The sequence below is a fragment of the Pelmatolapia mariae genome, linkage group LG16_19 (assembly GCF_036321145.2).
Source record: "Pelmatolapia mariae isolate MD_Pm_ZW linkage group LG16_19, Pm_UMD_F_2, whole genome shotgun sequence".
Lineage (NCBI taxonomy): Eukaryota > Metazoa > Chordata > Actinopteri > Cichliformes > Cichlidae > Pelmatolapia > Pelmatolapia mariae.
In genome coordinates, this window is record NC_086241.1 from 69226015 (window position 1) to 69247128 (window position 21114).

Genomic DNA, 21114 nt, shown 5'->3' on the forward strand with positions numbered 1-21114 from the left:
TCAGAAGACCTTTGGTGATCCTCGCTGATGCCCTCCAGACTGGTGCGGACGGAGCAGGTGGAGCTGGATCTCGATGCTGACAGAACAGCCACAGACTCTGGGCGGCGTTTAACTCGGAGGAGGCTCAGTTTGAATCTGGAAACAGAACCGCTCTGAAGAACAGGATTAAGTGTGAGAAAGCACGTGAGGGGTTTGATGTTGGAGGGTAACGACAGATTCCTGCTTCACCCACCAGCTGACATCACGTTCTTGGCCGGGAAAACGCCGCAGGCTGTAAATAGCAGCCGAATATGATGCAGGTTATTCACGCTGTCAGCACGCATCCAGATCTCCACATTGACCATCGATGCATCACAGCTAATGTAATTTGTCGCAGGCATACTAAAAAGGTGCTGTCATCGATTGGCATGCAAACACTCAGCAGTTATTAGCAGGCGGATTGACTGATGGGTCAGAAAGCTGCATTCATAATTTCATACTGTGTCACACTCGCCCTCACACGTCTGCACGCGACAGGAAGGAGAAGGCGACGCTCGCCGTCCCTCTGCATCTCCACCCTGATCCCTCTTCTTAATAATTGACTGCGGGGCAACGAGGCCTCCGAGCGTGTGTGTGTGTGTGTGTGTGTGTGTGTGTGAGCAGCCTCTGTGATTAGATGCATACGTTGAGTATTCAGCCACAGCTCTGCTGGCGCTGACTGGCATACCTAATGAAGTGCACGGCTCCTCCTTCACTGTGTGTGTGGAGCTGTGATGGTTGGAGTCGAGCTGCAATTAAAAGGCCCGTCAGAGCCGTCTGCCTCCAACTGTCGCCGCCATCGATCGGCCTCGGCACGCACTGTACGAATCCACAGCGGGGCAGGGAGGACGACGGCGTGGGCGGCAGGAGAGCGAGGACCGAAGTTAGAGGAAGTGGAAATATTTCCTGGTCTGATGCTGGTGCGCTGATGGGCCAAAACCACAGACTGTATATAAAAGATGGAGGTAGCCACAGTGACATCACTGCTTAATGACATCGCATTGTTAAGACGTGTGGTGTGTTTTGTAGTTGCCATCTTGGTGAGCGAGAGGTGTTTCTAACTGTGGGACCACATCCTCATTGGCTCGCTGTTAGCCAATCAGCACGTTCCTCCTTTCTGACACTTACAAGGACCAAAACCTGCGAAGTGAGTTTGTCAGCGATGAAACCAGCGACTGAGCCCAAAGACTCTGAGGGTCGTTTTCTTCTTCAGTGTCAGAAACCTTTGTGCAACCATAGTTTCGCCCCCTGGTGGACGTTAAAAAGAATGCAGGCAAACTTTTACACCTTAGATTTTATTAAACTGAGTCGAGTTTAGACCAAAACTAGCTTACATGCTGAAATTATGACAAGAACTAAACGCTTTTATTAAAGATTTGTTGTCACAAACTTCATCCATTGGCCAGTTTTTACTTCTAAGCAACACAGATGTTTTTTACAGCGGTCAGCATCAACACAGCCTGTCTCACTCACACACACACACACACACACTCACACACACACACACACACACACACACACACACACACACAGGCAGCACGACCCCGCTCAGAGCAGGATGCGGTATTTGAGGGCGCGTGGGACTCTGTTGATGACGAGCCGTCCGTCATAACTGAGCGAAGCAAAGAGCCACGGGTCGGCCGACGACCACTCCGCCGCGTACACGCTGTCCTCGTGCTCCTCGTAGGTGGACACCACGCTGTCTTTCAGCGGCTCCTTACCCCTGCATCACACACACACACACACACACACACACAGGTGAGCTGTGAAATACGAGGCAGCCTCATTTGTCTTATTTTCACTGAAAGGTTGACTTAGATAATGTTTCCAACACAATGATGGGCGGTATCCATAGAAACAAGCATCATGAGGCCAGCAGCATCAGCACCACGAGTGCCGACAGAGCCGCTGCTCTGAACGCCGGAGGAGCAAATCTGCCATCATCAGTCAGAGCGAGGCACCTTTGACCTGCGAGGTTCGAACCCGCGACCGTTCTGCTGTGAACCTCAGCGTTCCCGGTTTCATCGACTCAAACCTTCAGGGAACCTTAAACATATTCAGAATCGGAGAAATCTGCATCCCGCCGTCGTTCACTCAGGTCGTCACATGACGTGGCTGAGTGTCAGGCTCTCCGTCGCTTGTGTGTTTAATTCTTTTATCGTTCATGTGTTCATGGTACGAACGTCTGTTTGTATCTAAATATAATAACACAACAGTTTTATCAACATTAATAATAAAAACTAATAAAGCAATAAAATCAATAACGCAGGAAAAACACACACAACGTGACTTTATGGTCGTGAGCGCGCAGACGTTTGGAGATTCTCCCGACTTAATAAAAAAAGATGAGCTGCTGAGTGTCTGTGAGGTCACTTCCTGTTTCGACCTGAGATGATGGTGGCTCAGCTGTAAAGCAGCGCTCTCTTCCTGCCGCCGCACAGAGCGATGCTAAATCAGACTTCAGCGTTAGCGCCGTCCCCACTTCCTCCTAAACCCGCCGCTGTTAGCGCTCCTGAGGGGAAATCCTGACACACAGGTTTCACGTTAACCGTTTCACGCCGGCTCAAGCGGCTCCCTCCGGGCAGTGCCCCGAAATAAAATCACTTCTCAGCTCGTTGCTCGTACGGATCCATCAGGAGGAGAAACGGGGACGAGGCGCTTTACGTGAGCGCGTCTGATAAATACTCAGCCCGGCCCCAGTTAGTCTAACGGACCAGAGGGTTTAGGACTCGTGTCATCGGCGGACACCGCCGTGACATTTGACTGTTTCAGGTGAGCAGCAGGTACGCTGATGATGTCACCGGGCACGCCTCTGCAGCCTCCACGTGCACGCTCGTCTGGGTTTTTGTGGCCTGTGTTCATGTTTCGGTCAGGCTGTGAGCTAAACGCTGCGCAGCAGACGGAGCGCCACGGCGATGAACGCAGCAGTCACAGCAGCGAAATCTGTCAGATCCTTTCGGTTGCAGGGAGGTCGCCGTCCTCTTTTTGGTCTAGTGTGACTGAAGCTCCCCAAGCCCCGCCCACAATCAAACCTCTGTCATTTTTATTATCTTTATGGCCGAGTCTAATTCCTGCACACGCTGTCAGGTTTGCCTTCACGGTTTGACAGTACGACTGAACAGATCCTTTTCACCAGGAAACAAAACGCACAGTCTGCAAAAAATACCCACAAACCCACGGGAGGAATGCCGGCGTCCAGGAACTGTGGAGTGGACACGCAGCGCGCAGACGAGAGGGTCAGCGGCTGCAGTGGGAGGGTTCAAACTGGAGCTGAGTGCTGGTGATTAGGAAGGAGAGCTGATAATTGTGGATGAGAGTCGGTCATTGACGATGAGAGCCGGCGGCTGAGGCTGAGAGGCGGACTGGGAGCGTAATGGATGGAGGACGGCGGCAGGTTTGGAACCATTACAGACGATATCCCTGCTGTGTGGGAATCAGCTCTAAACGCCACAGAGAAAAACTCCTGAAGTGTTTGACAGCAACGCATTTTTAATGTTTCCACTTTTATCACCGCGAGCGCCGCAGAGCCCGAGAGCCCGAGAGCGAAGGTTCAGCCCGTCAGCTTTCATCTGAGAGGACGATTATCAAATAACGCGCTCAGAATACGCCGCGCTCGCCTCATCAGGCTCCTGATGGGCTCCTGACAGCGTGCCTTCACACAGAGCTGATGTGAAAGATAACATCGCAGCATCGGCACAGAGGTCAGAGGTCACGAGGGCCTCGGGAAAACTCAAAGATGTGAATCCAGAATAATAAAGTTGCACCTGATCATGTTTAAAGGAGGCGTGGAGAAGGAAATAAAATGATAGCAGCGCTGATCAAACACCTTTAAACCCCGCCCACGCACATACAGATCACCTGTGTCCACCCTCCCTCCTCTCACACCAGCAGAGGTCACGTGAGGAAATAATAGCGTGTTAATAAGAAGGCCGTCCAAAACCAAATGGACCCTGAGGGCGGCGGGAAGCGTGCCGGTGCTCCCGATGGCTGCGTTAGGTTAGCTGCAGGTACGGCGAGCTTTAAGCCTATGACGGCTAACCTCTGACCCCTAACCCAAGGTTTTGCAGTGTTCCATCAAAGTCATGTGACCTGTCTGAAGTCAAAGGCAGTGTTTTCTCTTACTTGTCCTCCTGGTGAAGCTCCTCCCCCTCGCTGAGCTCCTCGTCATCCACCAGGTGTCCAAACGGCTCCGAGGAGATGGACACCATGTTGGAGAGGATGAGGCGGCTGTCGCTGCTGGCCGTCAACACCAGCTGGTCGTGGCTGTGGTTGTAGCGGACGCTCCAAACCCTGAGGCCACACCCACACGCGCACACACACACACACACACACACCGAGGCGCTGGTTAGATTAAGAGTGGTGCTTTTTACATCCACGCACAGTGAATCACACATAAACGACCTCGCTGCACTTCCAAACAGCGTCTCCCAGAACCACCCGTCAGAGGAACAGCAGGCCCCTCCCTACAGCACAGGTAGGATACAGGCGATCACCTGGATCAGTCACAGCCCCCTGCATGCACGTTTCCACTGTGACCCAGACTCTGAGGGAGGCTGCTCTCACGTTATAATCGCTCACAGCTACACGCCCTGCAGCCGACTCGCTCATGATGAACGATAACAACAAGCCACACCCCCAGACCCACATCCATCTTTCAGACAGCTCACCGCAGACCAAATATGAAACTCCCTCAAACCGTGACCTCATCAGTGAACTGATGATGACATCAGAGGCTCCGCCTCCGCTCTCAGTGAATATGGTGTGAAGTTTATTTCGGTCAGGTCGCACTCACTACAGCTGTAGCCTGTAACATACCTGTGATCCATATTCTGTAATATATCTATATTATTGCTGAAGCACCTTCTGCATGGATGCAAACTGCATTTCATTGTCTTGCACTTGTGACGTGTGCAATGACAAAAAAGTTTCTATTTTGTTCTATTTAGTAATAAACTAAATGTAGTAATAAATACGGTCATATCAGAGGATGACCCCCCCTCCACACACACACACACACACACACACACACACACACACACACAGTTATTCATATTACAGCAAAGTAACACATGAACAAGTAAATGACAGTAGTACTGTTTTTTTCTACTTGTAAAATGTCTGTTTTCAAAAATTTCCACAGTTAAAAGAATATTTTCTGAGTTTTTTCTGTAATCTGACGCATTTATTTGACTTTAAGCCCAAAGAGTCGATAAACTGAGACGCACTGATGAAGTGACTCCTCCTTATCTTTTATCATCATCTCTCACAGCTGTGTGGTTTCACTCGCCCAGACACGAGTCTGACCTCAGCACCATGTTCTGAGGTTCCCCTTCAGTCTGAAATGAGCTGAATATGTAAAGTTTTCCAGCAGCACAGGGGAGCCAGGCGGGCTTTAGAGGAGCGGCAGACAGATTCCCAGCAGTAACTGAGCTCGCCTTAGTGAGAAGGACATCATGGTGACAAAACCTGAGGACCAATCACTGGGGAACGTCTTACATTAGCCCCTCCCATCCCTGTGTTTTTGGTGTTTTTTGTAGAGACGGGCTCAAACATCTGGAGGAAAAAAGTGCCTTTATTTGTAAGAGCGCTGCGTGTGAGAGCCAAACACTCAGACCGATCGTGTGTGACGAGACCACACGAGAAGCTCCTGCATCCATCTCGTTCACGCACTCGCGCCCACACCCATCGTGCAGTAAACGCGGCGGCTGCAAGGTGCGTCTCTGCGAGCGTTCACACGCCAGCAATGGGGATTCTGTTCCTCGCGGCTGACGTCTGAGCTTCTCATGAGCTGATGATATCATAAATGATGCTTTCTTTCTCTCCTCCCCACCTTTCCCCTCGCTCTCTCTGATTGGTGACTCCGACTCCCGCCTCGCTCTCTCTCTGCGAGCCCGGGGGTGCAGCTCAGAGTCCCAGTTCCCTCACAGGGAGGGATTGAGGGATAACCGAGGCTGTTGACAGAAAATCAGCCACGGCCACGCCGTTCCCCGCGCTCCCCTAATCCGCTTCCCTGCTAAAAAATAGTCCCTAATACCCCCAGCAGCCCTGAGGCCATATCCTGGCTGCGCTCCGAAAAACGAGCACACACACACACACACACACACACACACACACACACACACACACACATATGCACTACACAAAAGATGCGTGAACATACAGAAACCACACACAGAGATAAAAAAAACATGTCCAGAAAGACAGATTAGATGGTGACACACACACACACACACAGACACACACACAAACACAGACACACACACACACACACACACACACAGACACAGACACACACACCTATATCTCGTATCACAAGAGATCCCATCTGCAGCCATGGATATGTTTGCCAACTCTACTTTGGTTTGGAGATAACGGCTGCTCTTGAGTGTGTGTGTCTGTGTGTGTGTATCAGGTAAGGGTTGGTGTGCTGCAGCAGTAGCCCAGTTTGGCTCTCAGACACACTGATCATCTATTCAGCTCACACACAAACACACACAGAGCGGACGACCCCGAGCAGGCCGGGCGGCGCTGCGCTCCGGTCCTCAGTGACAAAGCGAGTGGCTGTGTGTTTAATTAGTAATGAGGGCATGACGAACTTTTCCTGCAGCGGGAGCGGTCAGGCCGTTTCATTAGCTGGGAGATAAAGGCATTAATAAAAGCAGGAACCAACGAGCGGCATGGCCATGTTTCTCCTCGCTGCGGCTCAGGTGTCCTGCGATGCTGCAGTTGGTTCTGCAGATGAAGTCAGGAGAGGTTTGCACACATGCACACAGGCAGCTTTAATGAAAGAATCACTGCTTCCTGTCAGAGCGTCTCAAATATTAAAGCTCATGTTTGCTTCCCGTCTCTGTCTGCATCTGTTTTATTTTGGCAGTGACTTTCTTTGCCTTTTCCTGTCCTTGTCTGTGTTCCCACCTTTGCTGCCCCGCCCTCATCGTTCACGTCTGACTCCGGCTTTTCTGCTGAGCTTCATGAAAGCTCGTCTAAAGATAACGAAGCAAAGGCCAAACGTGGCATTAACGCGGTGACACCACACCCTGAGCACAGGTCAGCACATGTGCCCCTCAGAATCAGCTGTTATATTTAATGAGGCCATGCAGATGATCCTGCAGGTAACGAAGAGATGCTTCACCTGCTCTATCGTCTTCTGAGCAGACACCTCTGCCACCGGCCCTGAAAGTTTACCCAGAATGCACTTTGGGATCAAACATGAGGCACCAGCGCTGCTTCCTGCAGATATTAAACTGCTGCAGGTTATTCTCGGCCTCGGTGTAAATCTGATTGTTTTTTAGCCCTGAAATGTTCACCTGGAGATCTGCTGCAGGTGTGACGTCATGACTCCAAATGCTGGTAAATACTTACAGCTCCACATCTGCTCAGAGGCCTGAAACTGTGAAAATAAATAACGGACGAACTGATTGTTACAGCTCTGTGGCACGCAGACTGGAGCAGCCGGGATGGAACCTCCTGAGCTGCAGCCATGTCGGGCTACATGAAGGTTAAAGGTCGCATGGCTGCATTAAATAAACTGAAGTAACTGTATTTAAAGAAAACTACAATAACTTGGGGGACTACTTTCAGATTTCAGAAAAATCTACAACACTTCACTTCATGGGCTCCAGCTGGAACACCACCCACACACGGGCACGGTTCAGGTGTGGGACACCCGCCCTGACCTCTCTGCATCCACCCACCAGTGCGAGTGCTCCTCCAGCGTCTTCACAGGCTCCTGCACGCTGCGGACGTCCCAGAACTTGACCTTGCAGTCGTCCCCGCAGCTGGCCAGGTAGTACTGGCGGTTTGGGTTAAAGTCCAGGTCGCGCACCAGCTGACCGTGGGCGTTCTCTATACAGTAGATCTGACTGGAGAGAGAGAGAGAGAGAGAGAGAGAGAGGTTAGAGGCATGAAGGCAAACGCACAAGAGCAGAAACGAGCAGGATGAGAGTGAGAGGAAGCAACGAGTGCGAGGAAGAGGAGGAGGAGACGGAACAACAAGAGCAGATATGAGGGAGAGGAAGCTTCACCGAGGCTTCCCGGGTAAATCAAAGCCTCTCTGCGTCGCCGTCTGTCAGCGAAGGCCAGCCTCAATAAAGCGGCCGACACCGGCGGTGGTAAATTACAAAGGCGAGCCTCATAACGGCACAGCCTCGACTTCCTGCTAACAAACACGACAGCGCCTCCACCTCCTTTTATCTCCCTCAAACACACCTTTAAAAGAAAAACCGTCCCCGCTCTCACACCCTTCCTCCTCTGACCTCAGAGCAGCGACTCCTCTGCGGTTACCGCTTTAAGAGGCGAATTCAGGCCGTCACCCGTGAAGCGCTGCCATCGTAGCGCATCACTTCCTCTCCAGCTCGGTCAGCCGGAGCGCAGCGTGAGCACAATGACAGCGAACGCCGCGCTCTTAAAGATTCTCATTAGTGGAGCATCACCAGGGAAGAACCAGTGCTCGCAGAGCTCACGGGTGGAGGCTTGTAGGCTGAGCTTTTTACACCACCCTGAGAATGAATGCATTTAAAATGTTATTAAAAAGACGGCGCACCCAACAAAAGCCTGGAGCTGCAACATTTAAAGCTGCTGTTCTTCACATTTTATTCTATGAAAACTGAAAAATACAACATGGATTAAATGGAACAGGTCGGGGTGGGTTCCAAAGCAGCTTGCAGAGACTAAAGCAGCTTACACACTCTGAACTGTACGTGATTTGTTACTCGCCTGCACAGGCAGAGCTGAGCCACAAGCTGATGTGGGCAGGGCCCGAGGTCAGCTGATCCATCAGGACCGCCTCTGCAGTGGCAGGTGGACTCAAAGAAGCTCATTTGAAGTGGGGAGGGGGGTAGAAATCTGGTAAATGCACAGGCATCACTGTGCTTTTCTGCTCCACGTGACCACACTGAAGCAGCCGGACATCGAACCCCCAACCTTCACGTCCAGGAAGATGACTCGTTAGATCAAAAGTTTCCTGACGGGCCGGACTCACAGAGAGACCGCTGTCACACGGTTATCACTCAGTAACATGCTGCATTTGTCAAAAGTAAAACTCTGTAAGTTTAGTCCAGAAATGAGCTCAGAGTTTGGTCTTTAGTGCCGGCTCGGTTCTTTCTGAGAGGCTGCAGAATTCAAAACGACGACTTAATTGAGACAAATGAAGGCGACATTTATGGAACGGAGCAGGCTCCACATTTTACCTGCTGCTTGCTTTGGGTTGCTCCGGAGTCGGAGGTGATAGTTGGAGCAGACAATCACACTCGGCGTGCAGGCTACCGGCGAGCAGTCATCGCACGGCTTCTTTTGTTTCCGCCTCCAACCCAGACCCGGTCAGAGGGATCAGCCCGTGGTCTGGCTTCAGCTCTGGTCACTTCCTGTTTTATGTCTTTGTTTCTCTGAGCTTCTGTTCAGTGATTTTTCCTTTGTTTTCATTACTTTTTGCCTGTTGTGTCCACATTTCCACAAACGTGACACTTGAGCGTGCAAATTATGCATGAGTAGATGGAAACCTGCGTGAGTGAAGTGGTAATTATCTGGATGTAGCGACGCCTCGGCCACAAATGCAGCGCAGTGTTGCAGAAACTGCAGGTTTTCTGCAGGCTGGCTCGGCCCAGCTTGGCTCGTCAGCGTGGAAAGCCTCTGTGTTGTGGCGCAGCTGGATGCCAACAGCAGCTAGCCAGCTAGCTCGTCGCCCCACTGATTGTGATAGGCAATTAACATGCTAATTAAAAATCTCATTAAAATAAGGGAGGAATAAAGAACGACCCGAGGCAGACCGCTGGGCTCCAATTAGGTCAAGACGGCTCGGGGACTGTGTGCGACTCGGGAAATGTCAAACAACGAGGAAGAAGTTTGCCTTGAAGCCCACAGAGAGCGGAGGGGACGCACGCCCGGTGTGACCGATCGCTCTGCACACACCTGCAGATCTGAGTCGATGCCAGACACACAGCCGTCACCCTGAAGGTTTGACGTGCTTCAAGTTTTTTATTATTTAGCATCATCACACATGACAGACTCACTGCTCGACCCGCTGAACCCACTCAAGCAGGAGAAGACGGAGGATGGACCAAACATGGCGCCTCTCATGTCTTCTCCTTGGACACTTATTGGCCTGGAGCCACGTGACCACGCCCACCCTTAGATGTATGTGGATGAAATGATTGGTCGTTTCTGTTTTTTTCTACATGTCTGAATTTTTTCTCCGATGGAGGCCACGAGCGTTGCTGATGTTCTGATGAGCTGACAGATGTTTTCCATCTGGCTGAAGATAAACAGGCTTCAGAGGGCCTGATGCTTTTATAAATGAGCGGCTCTCATTTCCTGTGTGCTGTGATGCCCCTCAGTGTTTCTGACCATGAGGAGACTCCTACTGCAGCTCGATATGAAAATATAATTGGTGTCAATAACATCCGTCACCATGGTTACGTCTTTGCGTCACTCCAACATAAAGACAGCAGCATCAGTGAGGATAAGTCGTACCTGCCTTCGATGACAGCGTTCCTTCTGACCTGCCTGTGACATCACTTTCCTGGATGCTGATGCGTGTGCGGGTCACGGGGATGTTGGGTCGCCGGTAGGAATAAATACGCCCGAGCTCGTCAAGCAGCAGCTTCCTGATCCGAGCTGACTCGGAACTTCTGGTGAACTTCAGTTGCTCTCAAAATAGCAATTTCATGTGTAATTTCGAGTCGCAGCACATGATTTATTTACAGCGCCGCCTCCCTGTCCTGCGTACGACTCTGAGGTATAAGGCGTGACCCGGGGCTGTAGGGTGGCTGGTGTTCAACCCGGCCCGCTGTGGAATGGGACGCGCCCGCCGCGTGAAAAGGAAATGGAGCAGGAAATTGGGTTAGTTTCGCTCTTTCCCTCTCTGGTGTCTCTGAGCGATCCCCCCGCCAAGCACGCACGCACACACCGGCACACGCAACTCTGCCCCCCCCCCCCCCCCCCCCCCCCCCCCCCCCCCGGCCCGGCCTGGCCTAATGGAGGAGGGACCTGGGACTGTGTGTGTGTGTGTGTGTGTGTGTGTGTGTGTGTGTGTGTGTGTGTGTGTGTGTGTGTTTATGTTTGCACGAGCAGGTCGGCCCGACCCACCAAACACGCTCAATCTTAAGTCATCCAGCGAGTGTGTGTGATGGGGGGCTGACGAGGGGACGGGGACCTATTACACACACTGTTACACACACACGCAGATAAAAACATAAAACCGGGAAAACACACTCCCACAAATACCATTTATGTGTGTAAATACAGGCAGAGTGTGAGCAGGAAGCTACAAAGGTAGAGACGCACACACACACAGGCTTAGTCTGGGTGATAAATCTCTCTGCTGAGGGGATCGACAATCTCACACACACACATACACACACACATACACACACATCCCTGTTTCCATGGCAACCACAGCGAGATGGGAGGGGGAAGAAAAGAAAAATCGAAAGAGGAGAGCAATCATTTCATCGCTGATCAAAATTAAAGCCTGGCTTTGAGATGGAGCTGGCAGAGAAAGAAAGATGGGAGCAGGAGAGGGAGGCAGGGAGGGGGGAGGAGGGGGAGGAGCCTGCAAACGAACAAAAAGTAAAGGATCATGGCATCAAGCAGGCTAAACGATGGAGGAGAGCACAGAGGTTCGTGTGAAGCAAAGAGTCCAAACTTCCAACATAAAGAAGTTTAAACACCTGAAACCTGCGTTTGTTATACTGCCCAGCAGGGGGCGACGCCCCCGATCATAAACACAAAGGAGAAAATGAGCTTGCTGCTCACCTGATCTCTGAGCTCGCTGAACTCTTTCAAGACGATTTTATGTTCTCAGGTCTTACTGAATAAAACATCTGACCGATCACATGACTGCGGTGAGGTTACTGTACCGACTGATAACCAATCAGTGCAGGAAACAAAGGCCAAAGAGTGCAAATATTCACATGCGGATATCTGTAAACCCAGTTTCCCCCTTTCTCCCTGTCAACTCCGTACAGCGTGTGCTGCAGCAGGTGGAGCAGCTAAATAAGCACGGCGGTGGCGGTGTTAAACGTAAAGGTGTTCTCTGTAATTATTTTAAAGCCTGCATAAGGTCCCGACCCCTCCATTATGAGAGCTACAGCGGGATGTCTGGTTCGTGTCTTCCGAGGAAAAGCCCGGAGCGCGGGAAAAGGTCACGGATGATCGATCTGACAGCGGCAGGGTTCAAAAGGTCACCCTCAAATCAACAGTGGCATATGGAAGAGCACTATTTCAAAAGCAGCTGACATCTTTTGCATAATGGCCCGCATTTGAATGTGAAATATGATACTTTGAACAGCCAACACTTTTTGCATAATAGAGCCAGATTTGAATATGTGAATAAAATATGATGGAAAAGGCTCGGGAATAATGGTTTACCTCGGCTAACCTATCATCACGGCACGCCGAGGCGCTGATGGGTAGGTGGAATGGAAACGCTGGTTTTGGTCAGGCAGCGTTCGGGCCGATCCGGGCGAGGAGGTTTGACGATGTCCGCTCGTCGACTTTGCACCGCCAGGCAGCCGGCGTTTAAAGAAGCAAACGGCACCGCCATCAATCATTTCAGCTTCTTTCGCTCGCGCTTCGCTCTCCATATCTGCTCATTCTGCACATGCTCACATACACACCAAAGGGGAGGTGTACAGGATCCATGCTTCACTGCAACACTGCACTGCTGTTCAGTATGCACCCTGCAGAGCATGGTATGGCTGCAGGCCTGACAGCTATTACACAGCTCAGTGTGCGTGTGTGTGTGTCTCACTGTGGACTGTGGGTCCAAGAGGGAACTCAGAGTCGATGCAGAGTAAGAACATCTCCAGTGACAGGCCTCTCTCCCTCACAGAGAGGCACAGCTACATGCCCAGTGGCGAGTACTACATGGCTGTTAGCTAGCCTAATATTATTCAAAGGCTTAAAGCCCCCCGGTGCGCCCACAGTCAGATCCTCACAAACTAACAACTTGTTTTCATCTTTCCTCTTTAAAGATGTTTTTAACTTGCAAACAGCAGTTACTGGTTTGCAAATATACCGAACGCATGTGTCCAAAGTGGGAAATTAGTTTTTAAAAAAGTTATTTCTTTGTTTCTGTGAACAGTCCGTTTACTCTCTGCAGTCAGCAAGACTGCAGATCCCCATGTAATGTCTGTGTTGTGTGTGTAAGGTCGGGGGGGGGGGGGGGGGGGGGGGGCGTCCCATTTCACTGCAGGGCAACCTGCATGTGATGAATAAAGCTTTGATTGATTGATTGATTGATTGATTCACTTCAGATCCGAGTTATTCCACATGGAAGAATGGTTTGTGCCTCTGTGGGGGGACGAGTCACCCGCACAAACAGGAAGCAGTTATGAAAAAGGAGGAAACGGGGCACTTTGAACAAATCCACGATTCTTATAGTGCGCCAAAGCATCCTCGGCACCCCGGCCTACAGACCAGGGACAGACCAGACCAAAGAAAGTCTTCTTCTTCTGCTTGGAAACTGAGAATGTTTGCCTTCAAAATAAAAGTTGACCTTACCAGTGCCACAAACATGCTTCAAAAGGCACTTATTTTGAAGGCCACCAAAGAAATCTCAAGCTTTTTGGTGTAGCATGTTCTTCGCCACTGAATTCAACCAATGACAGAAACTTGGGGGAACCGTTCACCAACCGGCTGGGGAATCCATGTTTTTCCCTGGTGACTGCAGGTCACCCAGCAGTCTGCATGGCTGCGTGCCTGAGACATAAATCTGTTTCATCACCTAATCCAGGGGTGGGGGAACTCCAGGCCTCAAGGGCCAGTGTCCTTGGCTAAATGACCTCCTCAACATGTCTTGAAGTTCTCCAGAGGCCTGGTGATGAACTAAACATTTGATTCAGGTGTGTTGACCCAGGGTGAGATCTAAAACCTGCAGGGCTTGGCCCTCGAGGCCTGGAGTTCCCCACCTCTTACCTAAACTAACCGAGAAGTCTCAATGCATGAACACAGCCAAGTAGTTTTACTGGTTAACCAGACCAAGAAATCCTGCTGCCTCTACCAACTGAGTAGCTGTGTTGCTTAAACCTAAACACACGTGGAAGATCACGCAACCTTTACACGAGTGGAACTGTACCGAAAACAAGTAAATACCAAAAATCCTGACGAAACTGGTCCCAGTTCTTGAACTGGTTGAGAACATGATTCCAGCCCAGACATCTGGCAGTAGCTCCACTGGAGCTGGGGACTGACCAAGAAACACAGCGATTGGAAGAAGAAACCAAAGTAATGCAGACAGGAGCCCGAATCACACACGTCTCTACATGCTTTTAGAAATTTTGACAGTGTGGACAGAGCCGCCTTTCTGAGAACAAACTGTGTGATTGGCTTGTCCAAAGAACACAATGAGTAGACGGTCCTTCAAGGCAGCCCAGGACGCAGTGAACCGCCTCTGAATGAAGCCTCGGGCATCAGTGCAGTGTCACCCGAGCGCCTTCGGAGCACCACGTAGAGCGATCGGCGTCCTCTCACAGGTGCTGTGAGCAGGTCTCTGTGGGGTCATATGCTTTACATTTTTATGACCGGCTCCGTGTTTCGGGTTGTCGTGTCACGCTGGATAAACCTGGAGCGAGCGACTGCAGACTCTAAAGTGCATGAGACTTTTGTACAGCTCTGCTGCCTGGGCTCAGTTTTTATGTCCTTTAGCACCAGCGACCATGGTTACGCTCCAACGCTGTGAGCCCTTTAATTAGAGACAATCACACTCTGAATTCTATTGTTGTAAACCGATGACTCTGACTTTATTGACGAGCTCCACATGGCTTTAGGAATCAAAAATGTGCGAGTAAAGCTGAATTACTGACATTTTAGTTATTCTGACATTGAGCTGGATCCTTTCTGGACTGTTTGTGTACACATCACCAGCTCCAATCTGCAGGCTAATTAATCTGCTGTATATAATTATGTGATATTTGTTACAGCCCACATGCTCCTCTCCGTGAGCTGATGCACATTTTGCACACATTGTTCATCTCTGCAACAATGCTGCCCAGCTCTCACTAACGACCTGTGGCACAACTGAAATAAGACCTTTTAAAAATACATTAATGAAACAGACCTGCCTAAAAAAAAATAAAAAATCACAACAGCAGCTCAGTACAGCAGGGATTACTCTGTGAATAATGTAAAAGCAAAGGTGCAGTGAGAACAGCCGGCTGAGGAGGAGTGAGAGTGTGTCAGGATTTTCCATTAAACACAGTTTTCTGTCCCCGTATCAGAGCCGAGTATTCCATAATTTACATAATGCTGCATATTACATCAGTACAAAGTGGAACAGGCACCATATATGTTTTATAAGCAGCGCTATCTTTGCTTTTTTTTTAAAAAAAGAAAAAAAAAAAGCTATGCATCTGGGAGGCAAGAGGGTGCTGTAGAGACCAAGCTCCTCTCCAGGGTGTTAGATAACCAGCTCGAGGCATCTGCTGCTGGTGGAGCTGCACTCCCCGTCCTTATTTTAGAGAAGAGGAGAAAAAGAATGCTATAGTCACACCAGAGAAAACACTGTTGGAGACTGAATGCACAACCAAAATTATTGCCATCGTGTGCAATTAACTTGCAACCGGTTTGTAACTGGTCTGCATCTGGTCTGTAATCAGTCTGCATCCAGTTTGCAACCAGTCTGTAACCCGCCTGCAACCAGTCTGTAACCCGCCTGCATCCAGTCTGTAACCGGTCTGCATCCAGTCTGTATCCGGTCTGTAACCAGCCTACAACCAGTCTGTAACCGGTCTGCATCCGGTATGAATCCAGTCTAATCGGTCTGTAACCAGCCTGCATCCAGTCTGTAGCCGGTATGCATCCAGACTGTAACCGGTCTGTAACCAGTCTGGATCCAGTCTGTAACCGGTCTGCATCCGGTATGCATCCAGACTGTAACCGGTCTGTAACCAGCCTGCATCCAGTCTGTAGCCGGTCTGCATCCGGTATGCATCCAGACTGTAACCGGTCTGTAACCAGTCTGGATCCAGTCTGTAGCCGGTCTGCATCCGGTATGCATCCAGACTGTAACCGGTCTGTAACCAGCCTGCATCCAGACTGTAACCGGTCTGTAACCAGCCTGCATCCAGACTGTAACCGGTCTGTAACCAGCCTGCAACCAGTCTGCAACCGGTCTGTAACCAGCCTGCATCCAGTCTGTAACGGGTCAATTACACACATTCTGTTTGTGATGAATTGCAATAAATTCATCTGTTGCTGTTGACATAAACAGAAATACACATTAGCTGCTAACATTCAGAACCTCGCTGATCTGAAAGAAATTACTCCACAAATCGTTTCAAAAACATGGCAGACGAGCTCATCGGATGGACGCACATCGACTGTAATCTGTTATGAAATTAGACGGCAGTTATTTGCAAACCTTTGCAGATCTGTCTGCGAGCGAGGTCACCCAGAGGTGAAGTGTGTTGCACCATCATCTCAGCCTAAGAAAATACGAGCAGTCAGTCAGTGAATGGAAACAAATTCAATGCAATGACAAGAAACCACCGATGGGTCGGTCTATTTTTACTCTGTGTGTCAGAGAGAAGTGGGGGAGACACCTCAGAGGTCACCTGCAGAGGCAGTGGAGCGTGATGATAGGCTGACACACACACACACACACACACACACACACACACACACACACACGTGCGCACACAAAGACTGCTCTTTCACACTTGCAGTCACTTCACACATGCACAGACAGTGAAACACAAACCCGACATGCTGTGACCTCGGTGTGTGTGTGTGTGTGTCTACTGAAGCATCTGAATGTTTTTTATTCTTTTACATTTTTAGATTTGTGTATTGATTTTTCGTCTTTCTGCCGTTAAAGCAGAGCTCAGAGAAAACAAACCATGCAAACTGTCTGTGATCCAACAGGAAGAGTCACTGTTTTGACATGTCAGCATATCAGAGTGCCAGACATCGTGATAATTTATATATACATTGTTGAAAAATTCCACCACGTGTGTCGGGCTCATCAGTTGGTCGTACAGACATCAAACAGTAAGTAAATTATGTTGTTTTTTTTTTAAACACAAGCACATTTTTCTTTTTACTGATTAATGGTTAAGGTTTGGGTTTCTGCTCGTCTCTCAACGTAAGGTTATCTAACAAACACAGCTGTGATACACGCGTGCTGAGCTGACATGTATGATCAAAACTCGGGCAAAAGGCTCGATCAGGAACTGCTGCACTTTCCAGTATTTGGCCCAAACCATCGTCCAGCAAACTCCTCGGCTACAGGAGCGGCATTTGTCATTAACAAATGAGTATTTGTCCATTTGCATCGTTACTAAACCACAAAAGCTCAGACAGCAGACGGTCTGACGTCTTCAGAAAAGACTGAAAAATGAAATCTGTGTTTTTTTCATGTTCATTCAGAAGTTTGGAATTTTAAGGAAACAATAAAAATAAATGACGGTTTTGGACTATAGTCGGGTTTTCACATGATGTACATGTTATTTATTCTCTGTGCCTGTTTGCTGCATTAGTCCTGTTTTTATTGGCACATCAAACATCTGCAGATGAGACTCTTTTTTTGTTTCCTTTGCAGAGTTAAAATGAACCGAGCAGATTTTGTCTGTGCTGAGCTGATGGAGACATGATGGAGGACTGCTCTGAGATCAGCTACTAAAATACTTGATGATTATTTTTCTGTCAGTTTAATCTAATAAATGGATCATTTACGCAGGTCTGGAGGGACAAACACAGGTCATGAGCTTCCTGGATCTCTGAATATGAGGCCGCTCAGGTGTCGTCCTCCGGTCAGGTGGAGGTATAAACTCAAAGAGGAGAAGATCAGGTTTGACTTTAACTGTAACTGAAATGTGGTTTGTTAGTTTGATGTTTGGTTGTCTCTTGCCTCCACCCCGACCTCCTCTGTGCATCTCTTTACCTGCTGTTGCTTCAGACACTTTGGACCAAACGAATCAAACGAGGAGCCAAATACGTCCTAATCCAAGAAAAAAAACATAAATGTGCTGCAAGAGCTCCTCCGATGCTCATTTCCAAGTTTCAGCTTATTTTAAAAAAACCATGAACCGCATATTTAAAATGAAAAAATGAATCAAAGTGCAGATTTTCAGTCCTGACAGCACTTGGATATATTCCTGCACAAACATCTTATTTTATTCAAACCAACGAAAAAGCCGATCGTCTTTATCGGACCATTTTATTATTTTTCTTTGAAACGTCTGTCACGGTGCGCCCTCTGCTGGCTGCACGTGTCCCTGCAGACTATAATGGTGTGTTTTCACAGCGATATCAGGGATGAGGCTGTTCTCTGCTAACAAGCCCCGCTCCGCCGCCCCCTCCTTCCCTTTGTGCCGACGGCTAAATCAGCACTGTTGCATCCTTCAAAACAGCACAGCGGGAGGAGAACGGCCAAAACGGGGTGTGCAGGAACTCTTTAATTTGTTATGGGGCTGACGGGGAGCGATATCAATGATTCAACTATCTTATCTGGCCCTGTGATACGCATCGTGTAAATACATTCTCACTCTCTCCTCCTCTCTCCTTCACCCGGCACCCCTCTCAGTCTCTTCAGCACTTTGCTGTTATCATGGCGATCGATGGCGAGGTGATTATTATTCCTGCAGCACAGCCCACACGTAAACACACGCTGACCTCACTCATCAAGTGCTGCAGAAACACACACACACACAGTGAGAGGTTGGGAGGTGGGCTGCTGATAACCTGCAGTTACAAGGTTAATGTGTGGTAGTACACATGCTCCGTGTCACACAGGAACATTAGTGCTCAGCCGCCTCGCACTTCATCATCTGGCGAGCAGAAGAACGCGCTCGACTCGATTCACGGGCGTCGGCAGAGAGTCGACAGACACACCTGGATGCAAATACGAGCACAGACCGCACAGGTTCGTGTGTTCGTCTTTGTTAGAGACACAAAGCTGACAGCTCATAATAATCCCTCCATCCTTGGTCTGAAATAAGCTGTGTTAGCTCCGCCCCTTTCAGACAGCCTTCTTCTGATTGGCTGCCTGAACTACATGTGGGTGTGTCGTCTCCACTCAAGATGGACTACTAAAAGCTGCAAGCCACTTTACAACCCCGCTCCTGATCATGCTGATTTAATCAGTGTCATCTCTGATGAATGCATAAACAGCTCCAGGTGCTCACAGGCAGGTAACGGTTACTGTAGAGCCAACAGAGCTCCTCACTGTGGGTCAGGACTCCAGTTTTTCCTTTAATCCGTCCACAGACTCGAGCCAGCAGAACAACTAATCTCACTAATCGTGAATGAATTTGATTCGTGGAGCAGTTCTGGCTTTGGGTGGACAATGTAACATCTGATTCCCCTTAAGCCTCGTTTCATTGCCAGTCCTTTATTGACTTATGCATTATAAGAGTCCATATGCTAATTAACTACAGCCGAGTGCCGTGTTTCCACTGCGCTGCCTGTAGTGTCGCAGGTTTCTAACTGCCTCATCACATCAGCAAAGCCTCTGATGTAACTGTGCAAAAAATATTATTTCATAATGTTGGACTCTGATAAAGACCCGCAGGCCACGATCGATGAGTGTTTAAACAGCACTTAAAGGTTTGAAATATTACAGTTCTTTTTAAATAAAGGCACATTTATTTTTATGTAAAATTACCTAAAAGTGATCAAAAATATTACAAAATACTCTTAATTGTTCATCATAAATCACTTTGATGTTTTATGAGACTCTATGGAGGCTTTTGTCCTGGTGGCACATTCTTACCTGATGCAAGTTCATACGTAGTTTAATATTATATTTCAGTATATTTGTAACAAACATCAGCTCATTGTCTTTGTCTTGGAAATACTTTCTTTGAAGATAAAACACAATTTCAATTTGAAAGAAAAGTGTAATAAAAAAGTGAGGTCAGAGGTCAAATGTGACATATATTAAATATATTAAATCTGTATATCTTACTTTCTATTCGCTATGTTAACGCTAAGCTAGCCAAGAGCCAAGGTACGCAGACTCCAGCCCTGCAGCCAGAGCCTGAACATCAACAGGTGACAGACGTGTTTCTACAGCAGAATCACCATGACGACCGCTTTGAAGTGTCTGTGCTGGTTCCATCTTTGAGTAACAACCCCAACACCAATCACAACAAAGCAGAAATATCTCCAACATGCACAAACATTTGACCTCAGCATGAATGAAGAGATGGCGGTGACTCTGACGCCAATGAGAACCCACCGAGAATCAATAAGTGACATCGATATTGGACTCCCATCAGCACCGCTACAGAGTTCAATCAGAATTCATTCAAAACCTTTTCAGCAGTCGAGTTTTCAGACAGAATGAAAAACGGGATAAATACTTGAGAAACGTGGTTTGAGACTATGATACGATATCCAGGCTGATACTCCGGACACTCGGCTAACCTGGTGTATCGCTTCTTACAGCAGTATGACAGTTTTCAGCTTTGCTAGCATAATTAGCTCCCTACTCAAAATGATGACAAGTACATTAAAGCATATGATGGTTTCAGCAGAGCAAAAGCCTGCACTGCAAACATCTCAAAGTCGGTTTAAAATGAACAAAGAATCAAAATGCATACACAGAAAATACAAAACTATTGTTTTACCGCCCGGCGAGTGAGCTGGCTCGGTGGAGGTTTGTGTTCTCGGAGGGCCTTTTAACTCGATATCCAATAATGACTAACGACTCAGTCATTAATGGCATTTATGACGCTGCTCGTTTCCAACGGTTACACGACGTTTTCATCAGTACCAGAAAACACCAAAATCTGCTCACAGCACGAGGAGATGATCTGAACCTGCTCTGAAGCTGTAATATGAAGACTTTAACACACACATGTGTTTCCTGATGCACGGAGAGGCAGTCATGACAAAACTCCCTCAGCATGATGAGTAATATTAAACGCACAGCTCTGTGTAGTGCATTCAAATGTCTGCATGTAATGACATGCAAACACCCAGTAAAACCAGTAAGCCCAGAGTTTAACGTACACGACTCATTTCTGTCAGATTTACACAGACGTCAGCTCCTTTTAATCAGGTGCAAAGAAAAAAGCAGAGCATTAATGCTGATTGGCAAATAAGAATAAAAAAACCACCAACCGTCAGTGACACCTCCGCCTCAGCTCAGCGGCT

The 21114-nt window shown here is 48.7% G+C and overlaps 1 protein-coding gene across 1 annotated transcript in view; it reads right to left on the bottom strand.

The window, feature by feature from the left end:
* Nucleotides 1-1289: 1289 nt before the first annotated feature.
* Nucleotides 1290-21114, bottom strand: part of eipr1 (EARP complex and GARP complex interacting protein 1) — a 50367-nt gene continuing 30542 nt past the window's right edge. The window contains exons 7-9 of the mRNA XM_063496842.1: nt 7713-7880; nt 4141-4308; nt 1290-1741 (exon numbers count right to left, since the gene is read on the bottom strand). Coding sequence (XP_063352912.1) covers nt 1567-1741; nt 4141-4308; nt 7713-7880 — 511 coding nt within the window. The 3' untranslated portion in view covers nt 1290-1566. The remainder of the gene's footprint in view (nt 1742-4140; nt 4309-7712; nt 7881-21114) is intronic.